This window comes from Cibotium barometz, chromosome 14, assembly GCF_041138505.1.
Source record: "Cibotium barometz isolate CiBa-2024 chromosome 14, ASM4113850v1, whole genome shotgun sequence".
Classification (NCBI taxonomy): Eukaryota; Viridiplantae; Streptophyta; class Polypodiopsida; order Cyatheales; family Cibotiaceae; genus Cibotium; species Cibotium barometz.
Genome location: NC_141059.1, coordinates 1,328,185 through 1,342,333, shown reverse-complemented (window position 1 = coordinate 1,342,333; position 14,149 = coordinate 1,328,185). Strand labels below are relative to the sequence as shown.

Below are 14,149 nucleotides of genomic sequence, written 5' to 3'. Positions count from 1 at the left end.
AGCCACAAACGAGGACAAAAACTAGGATCCCAGATAGTCGGATCCACACATTGGTCTCTACTCGGGTGGTACAAAGGTTGTCAACCCCCCCCCTCCCAAAAAAAAAAAAAAAGGTTGCACAAGACTAGAGAGGACCATTTGGATGGCCAAATAGTAGAGGCTCGGGGCAATTGTCACCATTTGGTCCATCTCCATTTCGGGAACCACTTCTATGGGACTATCACTCCATAGAGCGACCAGATTTGTACCATGTTCACATGTGGCCAGGCCAGTGTCTCATGTGAAAGAGTCAATCATCTTATGTCACATAGATGGGAACCAGTTTTGGTGCCACCTCTGTGACCAGTATTGTGCCAAATGGACGGGGAGCCTATTTGCTACCACCCGTGTATGACCAGGATTGCGTCTTACCCATGGGACTGTCACTCCATGATAGGAATGATATTTGTGCTGAGCTGTGTCTATGGGATTGTCACTCCATGGGAAGGCCCTTGCCAGGATTTGTGTTTTGCCTATGGGACTGTCACTCCATAGGAAGACCAGGACTTCACATTTCTGTCGCACCAGTTTTGTGCCTGACAACAAATTCTTGTACAAGTTTCATGAAAGGGAGATTTCGTCCATTACATGTGCACATGCATTCATGTTTACATGCATAAATTTGTTTTCGCATGACTTGTTTTCGTGTGTTTACCTGCTATGACGTGCCAGTACACTGGACGGAGACGCCTCTAGTGTATCGTGGGTGTGTTGTTTGCTGACGAGTTGGTGTGGCATGTGAACAAGTGGTAAGTATTGTCTTTTTGGTCTTTTTCAAATGTAAAATCTATAAAGTAGTGTAAACCTTAATATTTATAAGCTTGGGTGTTCACACATATTTAAAATTATGACTAGACACCTTTCAATGTGGGTGCCCAAGGATTAACCATTGCTAAGGCCTAATAATATTCAGACTAAGGATTGCATGGGAAAAAAATCCCTCCAGCACGTGGATGGTTGCATGGGGATGGTTGATGGAAAGAGGGCGCCGCCATCAAACCTGCTGACTGATGCTCCTGTACCCACCATCAAACTTGCCAGTTGCTTGTTGCTGCTCATGTACCCGCCATCAGACCTGTCGGCTGCTACTGCTTCTGTACCCGCCATCAGACCTGCCGGCTGCTGCTGCTCTTGTACCCACCATCAGGTCTGCCGGCTGCTGCTCTTGTACTCGCCATCAGGTTTGCCGACTGTTGCTCTTGTACCCGCCATCAGGACTGGTTGCTGTTGCAACCCCTGCCTCTTCTTCCAATTGTCCTCCTGCTGCTGTCTGCACCAATTAGAACCACATTAAAGGGGACAATCTTCTCTCCTTAGATCCCAATTTGAATCTCAATCAGGTACTTGTTTCTGTAATTCAAATTCAGATAAGATTAAATTTAAATGTTGTTTCTCCAAGTCTTGTGTAGGCAATCATCACCACCGGTTTCCCTCGCCATGGAAGGCCGCTGGGATGGTGATCTTTCCCCGTGAGTACCTTCACCGCGCCCTCACATTCAGAGGAACCAGAGGAGCCAATGAAGGTCAATGGGGATTGAGGAAAACTGGGAGCAAAGCTTACTTGGGAGCACCAGGTATCACTCCCTCCGCGGTGCTTCACCCTACCAGGTGTTAGTACGGGCATGCCTGTTGGTGCACGGTCCTGGCAGACCAGTGAGGGACGGGTGTTCACCCAGTGAAGATGGGAGACTGTCTGTGATTTGGTCTACTCCGATAACCGATTCTTCATTGATAGAAATCTTATTGTTTCAGTTGTATTCCTTGAATGTTATGGAGAAATCTAGCCTTGGGGCCCTTGAACACTTGTACATATAAATACTCCAAGAAATACAAACTATATTGAAGGCGGGGGGGCTTCCAGCCCTAGTGATGGTGTCAAGTGTTCTTTATCATTTCTAGTTTTAATGTTGCAAGATATAGTTCCATTGTTTGTATTGGTTAAGTGATCTAATAATGTTGCAAGGTATAGTTCCATTGTTTGTATTAGTTAACTGATCTAATAATGTGTATTTTATCTTCCGATTTGTAGGCCTCCCGTAGGGAGCGGTTACAGCAACCCTCCCCCCCCCTCCTCCTCTCTCCTAGAGTACTTTCTTACCCGCGGAGAAAAATATCATGCAAAGCTTTCGGGGACCACACGCTCTAGATTTATCCACATACGGTTCCATGAATAATTCATATACACGAGCTATCATCAAAAAGGCCCATGAAGATGCCAAGAATATGTATATCTGTGTGGATACCGGCCACCAATATGGCTCATCCAATAAACCCATATGACTGATTCATAAGCCCATAAAGCTGTTCATAAACCAATACGACTCATCCATAGACCCATAAAACTGTTCATAAACCAATAAGGCTCTTCCATAGACCCATAATGTTGTTCATAAACCAATATGGCCCCATGGCAATAGCATGTGCCCAAATGACTCAATTCCATACCCAATAGCAATAGCAAGTGCCCAATCGCTCAAATACATGCCCAATGGCAATTGCAAGTGCCCAATGGCTGTCCATATAAAGACAAATGCCCAATGGCTGAAAATCATAATATAAGGACAAATACCCTTCCCTTCAAGTTTTCTTCGAGATGGAAGAAGTCTGCTTCAAATCGAGTAGAGAGCTCGCTTTAAGATTTCTTCATGATGGAAGCCTTCAAAACAGTTCCCTACAGTCAATATACTTCATGGACAGCCTTTTAGAGAGAGAGTGCAGTCAGCATTAGATCAGCCTGTAGAAGTGGTACGAGAGCCATAACCATGACCACCAAGAATACAAAAGAGTTGCCAAAACTAGAGGTTTCACACAAACTTGCTCCAAATGTGTGTCTACACCTCATAATGCCAATTTTCAATGTAATGCATACCCGCTTGCCCCAAATGCATGTCCACACCACCATAAACCGCATGTCAAATGCATACACACACTTGCTGCAAGAGTCTGCAAAATATGCAAACCCTCCACCCTTGTGAGTAATTTGTTTCACATCACATAAAAGATTAGGTGTGTCCACACCTCATAATGCCACTTGTCAAAGTAATGCATACACACTTGCCCCTAATGTGCGTCCACACCACCATAAACCACATGTCAAATGCACATACACAGTTGCCCTGATAGTTATAAAAGAACCTGTTTTGGTGACAAATTCTTCCCCAAATCCAACCGGCATGCTTTCCACACGCAAGACCGAGCATATGAAGTCCAATGTCGCGCCATAATCTCATTTTGGGTGCCTAGTTCTTGTATTGGATAATCCCCCCATTCCCAAAGCTTGTACTTTCCAAATATTTAGGCGTCGTGAGCTCACCAGACACCTTTCACCCTAGGAAATGTCTAGGTTGGTGACACCCCTACTTTGGTTACAATGGAGTCCTCCCACGAGACTCAGTGTCATTGCCTTTAGAATTGCCTAAGGACACACCAAGCTTGTGGAGCAAATTCGTTGGAGCATATTTTCCTCCATGCCCCGCAAACACCAGACCATCACCTTGAGAACCATCGCTTGCGCTCCATAGTCGAGTATGGTACTCCTCTTTCACAAGGATGGTGAGTGTCTGGCACTTCAGCTCACCTACTTCCAAATCACGGCCATCCCCACCTCCTTAGCTTTGCCCACTCCATAGAGCCAGAGAAATAGTAAATGTGGAAGATGTGTATGTAAATGATGCATCATTGGACAATGCACAAGGAGACAATTACGCAGACGAGAGATGCGAACCTCCTCTCAGTAGCATAATGTTCGGGCACATATGGCAGCATCGCTACCCAGGTGCCACCCCACCGATATGTTCCATCGGGATGAACCTGATACACGCTTCGAGGGTGCTAGGAGCGTCTCACAGCGGTGGAGAGAGCTCTCCCCCCCTCAATTTACTTACTTGCATCATCACCTCATGAGAGGATTGTAGTCTGCTTTTGAGTGGATGCCTTTTCTGTACTAATAAGAGGAGCATTTCTTGGGGGGGGGGGCGGGGGGGGGGGGGGGGGGGGGATTTGGCCCCTGTTTAGATCACCAGACTATTTTGTAGCCATGCATTTTGATTGCATTCTTCTACATTACGTCCCTTTGCACCAACATCCACTACACATTCTAGAAGAAGGAAAAGAAAGGGGAGGGAGACATTGAGATACATTACGGTTTGAGTGTATTTGTCTTTCCTCCCACCCGCCATATTCCTTCTCTTCTTTCATATTATGTTTAACAAGTCTTCATTTAAACATAAAAGTCTCATGGCATCCCAAGTGTCACATGTGACCTCATAAAGAAAGCCCTAGTGTCCAGCCTCTAAATTACAACAAATAAAAAACAGAACAAATACGAAGGAGGGAGCAGCTGCTAAGACAAAACTTTGGAGGTCTTCGAAGATGCCCAACACAAAGAACCTAAACATGAAACCTAAAAGGGAAAAAACTAAAGATGGCAAATAGGTCATGAGAGATCCAAAGAAAAATAAATAAAGAGACCTTCAAGTAATAACGAAACTTATGAAGAAACCAACCAAATCCGTACACATCTCATGATATGTGATATGTTTTCCACATTGAACTTCCTGCAGGATACAGAACTTCAGTTCCATTTCTACTTGGAGACAAACAGACCAAACAAAGTATTCTGATATGAGAACATACTCCTTGCGACACCATCAAGCTCTTGAAATTTTGCCCTCGCTGGAAATTTACACAAGCTGCTTAGATCATTGTATGCCTCCTGAACCAATCTATCCATGTACACCTGTACAAATCAAAAGCTTCCCATATGGGCATTTATCTCATGACTGGAAAAGTCATCATGACCCATCATAAACCCCTTACAGGTCTTGTAAGATATTAAAAAAGGCAGCCTAAGAAATTTAACAACTAGTTAAAAATACACATCATTCCTCTTGAAAAATCAGTCCTATTATATTTAAAACTTCAGAAAATAGAACACATCGAATGGCTTTATTGAACCATCAGCAGCCTTTGCACAGCATTTACCACACCAGGGGACTGCTTAGCAACCAGAATCGCTCAGTTTTTTACAATACTAAAAATACACATCATTCCTCTGGAAAATTCAGTCCTGTTATATTTAAAACTTCAGAAAACAGAACACATACATGCCCTGTTGAAAGAACTTATGGAGCCATCAGCAGCCTTCGCACAGCATTTTACCACACTACTGGACTGCTTAGCAACCAGTTGTTCGGTTTTTACAATACTAAATGCCAAACCAATAAAGAGGAGAGATTATTATTAGATAGCTTGAAAATTAGCAACAAACCAATTGGAACCGCCCATTATCTTGAGCAGACAAACACAACTGTCAGGAGGACTACTTAGTGGCCATAAGAGTGTACAATACCTCCCAAAACGATGCACACCAACTGAGTATAGAGAGTCTATGTGCCATCAATATCCTCTATACATCTCTCTTGTAAGCGCCAGAGGGTGATAAAAACTGCGAAGTTGGGATTGCCCCAACAGCAACTATGAACCTTGAGGGCTGACTCCGTATCCCTGCCCTCATAGACGGGGCTAACCAAGCAAAAAAAAAAACAAATCCAAAAAAAAAAAAGCAAAAGAGCCTGAAGTAATATTCACTATGTATGTGTTGAGACTGCCAATGATTTGTTAGAAGTCATCTCCTGTCTTTCTGTAGACACCAGGGCCTTTGTTGTGGGTGCGCCCGCCCTTGTAGGTGTTGTTCTCATTTTTCCCCCACTCTCCGTATTTTTCCCCCATTTTTCCCTATTTTTTCTTGGCATGGGAGGCTGCCCTGTGATGGCAGGAGGACCTAGTTGCTGGCCGACTGCATCAGTATGCTTGTGTTCACATTGTGGAGCTGGCCGACTGGTCTGGACAGGTCGTGGACCTTTCTATGCAGGCCGACTGCTGTGTGCAGGTCGTGGGCTCCTTTGGTGTCCTGTCGGCTGTCCCTGATGCAGGCCGACTGCATGCTTGGGGCCATATAAAATGGCCCCACAGCCCCTTGCCATTGGTGTATCATATTCGGGATCTTCTTTGTGTATATAGAGCAGAGTTACACGCCTCTATCTCTCTCTCTCTTGTGCTGTTTTTCTGCATTGCGTTTGCTCATGTTCCGAGATTTGGTCATCATCTCCGCTGCGCATTCTGACATGGTATCAGAGCCCTAGGCTCTTGATAGTTCTTGGGATTTGTGTGAGCAAGAGGGCGACTGTTGTGTTGCTGATTGGTGGACTCTTCGGGACTGTTCGGGGAGAGGAGAAGCAAGAGGACGGCGGGCTAATTTGCTGGACAGCCACTTGCAGGTGTAAGTTCTTCTTTGTTCCCACCCACCCACCCACCCACCCACCCACCCTCTTTCAGAGTACATCCCCGTAATGGCAGATCTGTTAGAGATGGCCGAAAGGCATGTGAAGATCCCTACACTCCCCACGTTCCGGTGGACCGTTAGTTGGACGAGAACAACTACGGCATATGGAAGGTTATTATGGAATCTGTTTTGGAGTCTTACGACCTTGCTGATTTCATCGTTGTTGGGGTTCCACGGCCGGAAGTAGAGGAAGGGAAGTTACCGTCGATCCGAAAGGACCAGGAGGCACAGGCACAGATGTGGGATCGTGTCAACGCCAAGGTCCGTTCGTTTATCTTCCTCAACAGCACACCACAGGTAATCAATCATGTAAAGCATATGATGCAGGCCAAAGGTATATGGCAGCATTTCGCTTCTCTTTACAACAGGGTATCGCCCATGAAAAGGATTTCCTTGGAAGTACAGATGCGGGTTATGAGCCCTGCAAAGTTGTTGACGATGCGGGAGCATATTAACAAGCTGCAGGCTCTTCAGCAGGAAGTTCTTCAAGCTAGGAAGGAGATATCGTCAGAGGACATGGCCATAACCTTGCTGTCGCACTTGCCCTCTCAGTACTCAGCATTTTACTCGTCTTTGATTACCAGTGGCAGGCTCAGCACCATCACGTGGGAGGAGCTTGTGCCCATGGTCTTGGACCAGGAGGAACGATTCACGAACCCTCCACAGGGCGGAGGTTCGGAGGCCTTAACCGGCCAGCGGTCGAAAGACCGTAACTCGGGCAAAGGGAAGGCTTCATCGAAGAAGTCTTCTGAGAAGAAGTCCGACGCTGACCACGAGAAACTAAAGGCAGAGAGGACCTGTAATGATTGTGGCGAGAAAGGCCACTATTGGAGGTAGTGTCCCAAGCAGAAGACCGAGAAGGGTGACGATTCCTCTGCAGCGATCATGAAGACTCCGGCTTTTGTGCACTTGGAGGTGATGGACACCAATGTTTCATTTTCTTTAGGCAGGGAGGAGGTTGGAGGACTCGCCGCTACGGATACTCGAGAGTGGATTCTAGACAGTGGTGCTTCCACGCACATGACTCCTTCCCGTTCAGATTTACAGGATCTCTGCAAGTATTCCGGTCACATTCTTACTAGGGATACATCCACTATCCTAGTTCACAGTGAGGGCAGGTTAGAGATAGTTCCCGATGGCAGAGGGGAGAAGCATTCCTCCCAGGTGTTGTATGTTCCGTCACTTGGTTTTCATCTGTTGTCAGTGCATCAGGTTTGCAAGACTAGCGTACGGGTGGAGTTTAACGAGCATTGTGTTGCTCTCCGGGACAAGGCAACAAGCCATGTAGTATGGGAAGGCAGAGTGGAGAATGGAGTTTACAAGCTTTCAGCACTCTCTCCCCCAGGTCCTCAAGTTTGTGATGAGTAGCAGTCTGGTAATGGCCACTTAAGTGTGGATACGCTGCAGGTGCAGGCTTTCCGGGACCAAATGGTGGATAGCTTGCCAATTGATGGCAGCAGTTGGCAAGAACTTTCCGATATTGATGTTGGTGATTCTTGTGTTTGTCAGTCAGAGGAAACTGAACAGGTAACTTATGCTCTGATGTCTCGTAGCATTCGGGACAAAGAAACTCCTATAGGCTGTAGATGAGGATGTTCTTTCCACGGGGACCTCTCGGAAAGCCAAGCAGGTGGCAGTTGATTACTTGCAGAAGGAGGTGGATTCTCCAAGCTTTGTGGTTCCGGACTCAGAGGGGGTGGTCAACAGGTTTCAGAAGGCCTTGCATGGTATTCGGCAGGTTTCTAGGACTTGGCTTTGTACCGTAACAAGAGTTGATCCTTGTGAGCAGTGTGATGCCTCTTTCACTCGAAAGCAGAATGGTTCATTGATTTGGTTGATGGAAACCAGATTGGACGAGAGCTTCCTGATGAGGCAGTTGAGCTCATGGTTGCAGATGACTCTTTGGGAGGCAAGATTGCGTATCTTGTGGTTTCTACGGCATGTGAAGGACCATGGACTCTTTTACACAGGAGGGGGATTGATTGATGGAGTCCAACTCCACGATTGGAGTGACTCAATTTGGGGAAGAGATCCGGACACGAGGAGATCTACTTCAGGCCCAGCAGCAGTTTTATGGAGCAGTAAGAGGCAATCATCTTTTGCCTTGTCGTCAACAGAGGCAGAGTAGCGGGCTGCTTGTGATGTTGCTTGTGCGGTGGTGAGGTTGCAGAGGTTGCATTGTAGGATTGGGCTTCCACTGGAGGAACCCATAGTCATCCAGAGGCACTTTGTTCATGAACAGATCGTTGCTGATGACATCTTGCTAGAGTTCTATTTGACGGAGGACAATACGGTGGACCTCATCACGAAGTCGCTATCTCAAGATTTGCTCAAGCAACACCCCAGCTCCCTGTGGTTGGTTTCACAGCCATGAGCTGAGAGGGGGTGTTAGAAGTCATCTCCTGTCTTTCTATAGACACCTAGGCCTTTGTTGTGGGTGTGCCTGCCCTTGTAGGTGTTCTCATTTTTCCCCTCTCCATATTTTTCCCCCATTTTTCCCTATTTTTTCTTCGCATGGGAGGCTGCCCTGTGATGGCAGGAGGACCCAGTTGCTGGCCGACTGCATCAGTATGCTTGTGTTCACATTGTGGAGCTGGCCGACTGGTCTGGACAGGTCGTGTACCTTTTTATGCCGGCCGACTGCTGTGTGCAGGTCATGGGCTCCTTTGGTGTCCTGTCGGCTGTCCTTGATGCAGGCTGACTGCATGCTTGGGGCCATATAAAATGGCCCCACAGCCCCTTGCCATTGGTGTATCATATTTGGGATCTTCTTTGTGTATATAGAGCAGAGTTACACGCCTCTATCTCTCTCTCTCTCTTGTGCTGTTCTTCTGCATTGCGTTTACTCGTGTTCCCAGATTTGGTCATCATCTCCACTGCGCAGTCTGACATGATCCACGCAACAGAACAAAAAAAATCCTTTGGGAGACTCTGCAGCTCCAAATGCAATGCTAAGCTGACTCAATAACAGCTTATCTACACCAACTACTGCTCTTTATTGATTAACTTGAAAGTCCACCATGTAAAATAGCCAGAACAAAAGTGAAATCTGCTGCCTCCTATAAGAATGCCAAAGCCTATGCTAGAATTTCTTCTACATGACGGGTAATCTCATGGCTCTCCCGATGCGGTCTGAGGATAAGGATCATCTGCAAGGATCTAAGCAAAGACAGCCTCACATTCCTGACCATGTACGCACAGCTACTTGCAGGTGCAGAATGTAAAAACTTGATTAATTTTTTACCTCGACATGAATAGATTTCAACAAGTGAAGTAGACATCAATAAAAACCCCTTTTCAAATCAATCCACTTTTTAAAAACCACCACTCAATCCTAAAGTTTAAAATACCCAACAAACATGAGAGGCAAACATCCGTCAAGCAAACCTGCTCAGTGTCTGACAAAGAACTTGAAGGTACATAAGATCCATTCCTCACAATCCCCAATGGCTGGTAAATTGTGTTCAAAATGACCCCAATGGTATGACTATCATCAGGATAATATACATGTTGAGTCTCATTCAAAATACATGTCTTTGCATGATCAATTATGCAGTCCCATGTTTTGGTTGACATTGTTGTTCCAAATATCTGCAACAACCGTAATTTTGGACAAGGTGAAAGTAAGGAAGAGTTGGGCACCCAACAAAATATTGTTCTCTCTTTGAAAGCTCAGATAATACATTTGAAGAGGTTATTGCCACAAATAAAGCAAAGATGCATGGCAGAGCCTTCTAACCTCACGAAGCCTCGAGGGCCCAGTTGAATACAACACTAGGAAATCCTCCACCGTATTGATACGATATTCACATAGCCTTTTGTGATAGGCACCATCTTTACCTATCTTCTCCAACCGCCACACGTCATCATTTAAACTTGGTGGGTAATGCTTCTTGTACACTGCCGATCAGGTAAAGATTAAACACAATTCAAAATCCTTTACAATCTAACATTCCAATGATATTGCGGTAAAAATTCTGCTGTTTTTTAAGTAGGAAAACCTTATCAAAGCATTTATAACTAGACTAGGAACAGTAAGATGCCCTATGCCTAGCTTAGCTCCAACAACAACTCTTAAGTACATGATATTCACAAAAAATTCATATTGTACTAGTCACTGACATAATTTGAGCACTTGAACATCAGGTGAGACCAAACCTCTCTACATTAAAAAACAAAGAACATCACCGAGCCTGTTACGCCATTCTTTTTCTAGTTTTGTCTGTAGATAATATGCACAAGCTGTATGCAAAAGTATATGGCTGCCTAATAAGGTCTAAAAGGAACATGACCTCCAAAACTCACATAGAAACTTGTGCATCGCTCCACACAGTATGCGAGTGGTGGGTAAAGTACCATATGGATCACGTTAAAAACATTTAGAAATGGATGCTTGGACATGATGGTAACATACGTTGTTATAACACAGAGCATGGACTAAAGAGAGACCTTTATTCTATAATACGAACAAAGGCAGACAACTCAAGTGATCAGACAACTTCAACATCATTACAATGCAACATTAGAATCAGAGGGGTTACTCACATTGTCCACGGTGATCTTTGACAAAGAAAGCTTCTGTTTTTGCTTCACGAACTCGCAACCCATTGAGGCATCCAGTTGATATCTTCACCCCAAGTCTAAACTTCCTGCTTCTGATCCAGCTTGAATTGTCTGTGAAAATAAGTTCCCCAAGGATACCCATTCCGTCCTTCAAAGGTATCGAAAGGTCTCCTGTAAGAAGGGGGCGCTTACCTTCTCTCTCTTTGACCACATGGTTTTCAAAGTCCTCCAAGGTCCAGTCTTCTTCATCATCATTGGAAAAATCCCCCTCAAGAACAACTATATCTAACCTAATTGATGACTCATCATCCATGATAACTACTTCACCTGTAGCTGCATCCTGCAAAACGATTCGAATCGCATTTCCATGCTCTCCTTCTACTTTACAACCAGTGTAAAGTGGTAGTGAGATCTTGTTCTGAAACTGAAGCCGTAGAGATGTAGATTCTGAACCATGAAGTTGTTTTGATGGTAACCTGCTGTCAAAAAAAAAAACTTCAAAATGTATACATAAATAATCAAGAACCACATTGAGATTATGCAGATTAAACAAGGAAAGATTGTGCTTATGGGCAGCATCAAAAAGCTTTCCTTGTACAAAAAACACTTGAGAAAACAGCAGAAGGGGGCAAAGGTAGGACATGTACTGCATAGATTACTTTCAACATCCACAGGAGAAACTATTCACAGGATTAGTAGAAGACATACTTTAGTCCAAGCTTAGAAGGAAGATATTTGGCTATGGCACGCTCCACTTCCTCACTTACCTGCTCCATTAAAGTTCTATCAACATTCAATGCATCAACAATAGTACCAGCGTTCAAAAAGCATAGCCCATTGTAATGCAATTTATTTTCTAGAAACTGCAAAAAACAATAAATCAAGGTTCGTCGATAGCTACAAATGATTTTTTTTACAGTGCTTGTATTGGCCCCTGAATGCCTTCACGTTGTATCAAAAAACGAGCTTCGACAACCCTTCTGATAGAAGAAGACTCCTTGGTGCTAAGATAGTGAGCCTCCAAGGCAAAGACTACAGCTTCACTTTCTTATTTTACGAATGTCAGAGCCCGTAAACATGTAGAGTTCAAATTGAGATTTGCAAATAGTGTGTCAGCTCTATTTCAACCATATTGCTTGCCAAAATACAATGTTTACGCATTCAAAAACATCTTCATAGACAACTCCAAAGCACTAGGATCTAAAATGCAGCTGGAAAATCCGCATGAAGTTGTGTTTAAAGCGCAGGTCTTTGATGTTGACTACAGCTTTTAAAAAATATGTAATCTAAATGATAGAGACGAGATGGCAGTACCACTCTACGAAGCATGGGCTCCAGCACTACCCAGAACTTCTGCATAGCATTTGCCTTCACAGCTTCTAGCACAGCACTGTCAAAGACCAAGATGCATGTGACAGTCATTTTGTTATTCCAAAAACATCATAGAAATCGAATGTTGGGCACATCTGAAGATAAGAACCTTTGAAGATTGGTGCGTTGTCTCTTCTCTTCTGAAGCATTATCATCTGAATCTGCATCTTGGAACGATCGTTTGTGCGCCATGTATGCACTGACAGGTTGTCTGGTGATATGATGAGGTGAAAAATCCGCAAGGCCGGTCCTTAAACTAAAAACTTGATGCAAGCTTAAAACGAGGACACAAACCCCTGCAAACAGCACGGCAGTAATGAAGGCAAAGGCCCCAAAGACATTAAGTGCTAACCCTGATCGTGCCGTTGATGTAAGTCAGAACTGTTAAAGACTACTGTGGTTTTTCATACACTGTAAAATAAGTTTGCACTAACAACGCTAGGGTTTTCACGTACTGTGGAAGAAGCCACCTGTTGGTCGAATGCCCGGTCTCGGCAGGTTTCGCAATCGGATTTTTGGAAACAGAAAGACGTGGGCAGAGGAGTCTTTGGCACGCACGCAGGGATATGGAGTATAGCCAAGCGGTAAGGCATCGGTTTTTGGTACCGCCGCAACTCTTCGAATAGCTGACTAGACCGCTAAGGAAGTCGGTTTTTTATGCCCAGTGGATGCCTGTGAAAGAATTTAGGGTTTGCATACGGGACGTTTGCATCCACTATGGAAGAAACTAGGGTAGCACACACAATAGAAGAAGATAGGGTTTGCAAATTCTGTGGAAAAGGCTAGGTTTTGTGAAAGGAGCTGATCCGGTCCTTACTGTTCCATGGAGGGTGGAGGAGACCAGAATCAAAGTTTCCCGAATTGGCTGCTTTGAGAAAAAGTTACGGTTTGCATAAAATTTTCATGGCTTACCTGAAAGAGCATTAGCTGCTGCTTCCGATCCAGTAAGTCTTCGTACAGAGTGCTCTCTAGAACTGTGCAAGAAGCTAGGGCTTCGGCAGCACCGTAGGAAATATAAGGTTAGGGTTAGCAGAAAAAGCTAGGTGTTGCCATCACAAGGAAAATTAGGGTTCGCAGAAAAAAGAAGCAAAGCTTCGAAGATGCGTCTTCCGATCTCATAAAGCTGCAAGTTTGACAGCGCCGCGGGGATCCTGGATTGATGCCGCGTGGTTCCAACGGCTGCGATTAATAATATCGACGGTTGAGAATATACTGTCCGATGAAGTGGACACATGACGCGTCTTGGACGCGGTGACACGTGGTACGTTGTTATCCTGAAATGACAAGACACACAAAAAATATATTGAGCGTCTTTACACACCTCCTAAGGGTGTCACAATACTGCCCAACATGTAGGCAGCGTGCACTCTTGAAAGGGAGTACCCCATTACACACCAACTGCCCATGCCTGCATTTATTAAAAAAGTGACCGCCCATGCATGGACGCCGCCTTTACACACCGCCCTTTACACAAGGTGTTGTTGGGTACGTGGACATGCACCTTGTGTAAAGGGCGGTGTGTAAAGGTGCATGTCCACGTACCCAACAACCCTACCCAACAACCCCAGCAGCCTATTGACCTACGTATACATGCATGGGCGCCGCCTTTACACACCGCCCTTTACACAAGGTGCATGTCCACGTACCCAACAACCCCAGCAGCCTATTGACCTACGTATACATGCATCTCCACCACCCCTTGCAGCCTGTTAACCTACGTATGCATGCATCTCCACCAGCCTGTTAACCTGCGTATACATGCAACATGTATCCATACTGAGTCAATGCATGCCTAGTCCCAATCTAGTGCTCAACACATACGATAAGAGTCCT

General features: G+C 45.0%; 1 protein-coding gene across 9 annotated transcripts in view; it reads right to left on the bottom strand.

The window, feature by feature from the left end:
* LOC147631536 (calmodulin-binding protein 60 D-like) overlaps positions 1–13,474 on the bottom strand; it is a 46,462-nt gene extending 32,988 nt beyond the window's left edge. Inside the window, exons 1-9 of one of the 9 annotated variants that reach the window (XM_086808049.1) lie at positions 13,229–13,403; positions 12,772–12,988; positions 12,426–12,612; positions 12,260–12,335; positions 11,654–11,712; positions 10,928–11,421; positions 10,122–10,282; positions 9,770–9,973; positions 4,675–4,777 (exon numbers count right to left, since the gene is read on the bottom strand). In XM_086808049.1, coding sequence (XP_086664175.1) covers positions 4,675–4,777; positions 9,770–9,973; positions 10,122–10,282; positions 10,928–11,421; positions 11,654–11,712; positions 12,260–12,335; positions 12,426–12,508 — 1,180 coding nt within the window. In that variant the 5' untranslated portion in view covers positions 12,509–12,612; positions 12,772–12,988; positions 13,229–13,403. Of the gene's footprint in view, positions 1–4,674; positions 4,778–9,769; positions 9,974–10,121; positions 10,283–10,927; positions 11,425–11,653; positions 12,157–12,259; positions 12,336–12,425; positions 12,613–12,771 lie in introns of all 9 variants that reach the window. The other 8 variants (XM_086808046.1, XM_086808042.1, XM_086808043.1 and 5 more) reach the window with 8 other exon arrangements.
* Positions 13,475–14,149: the final 675 nt, after the last annotated feature.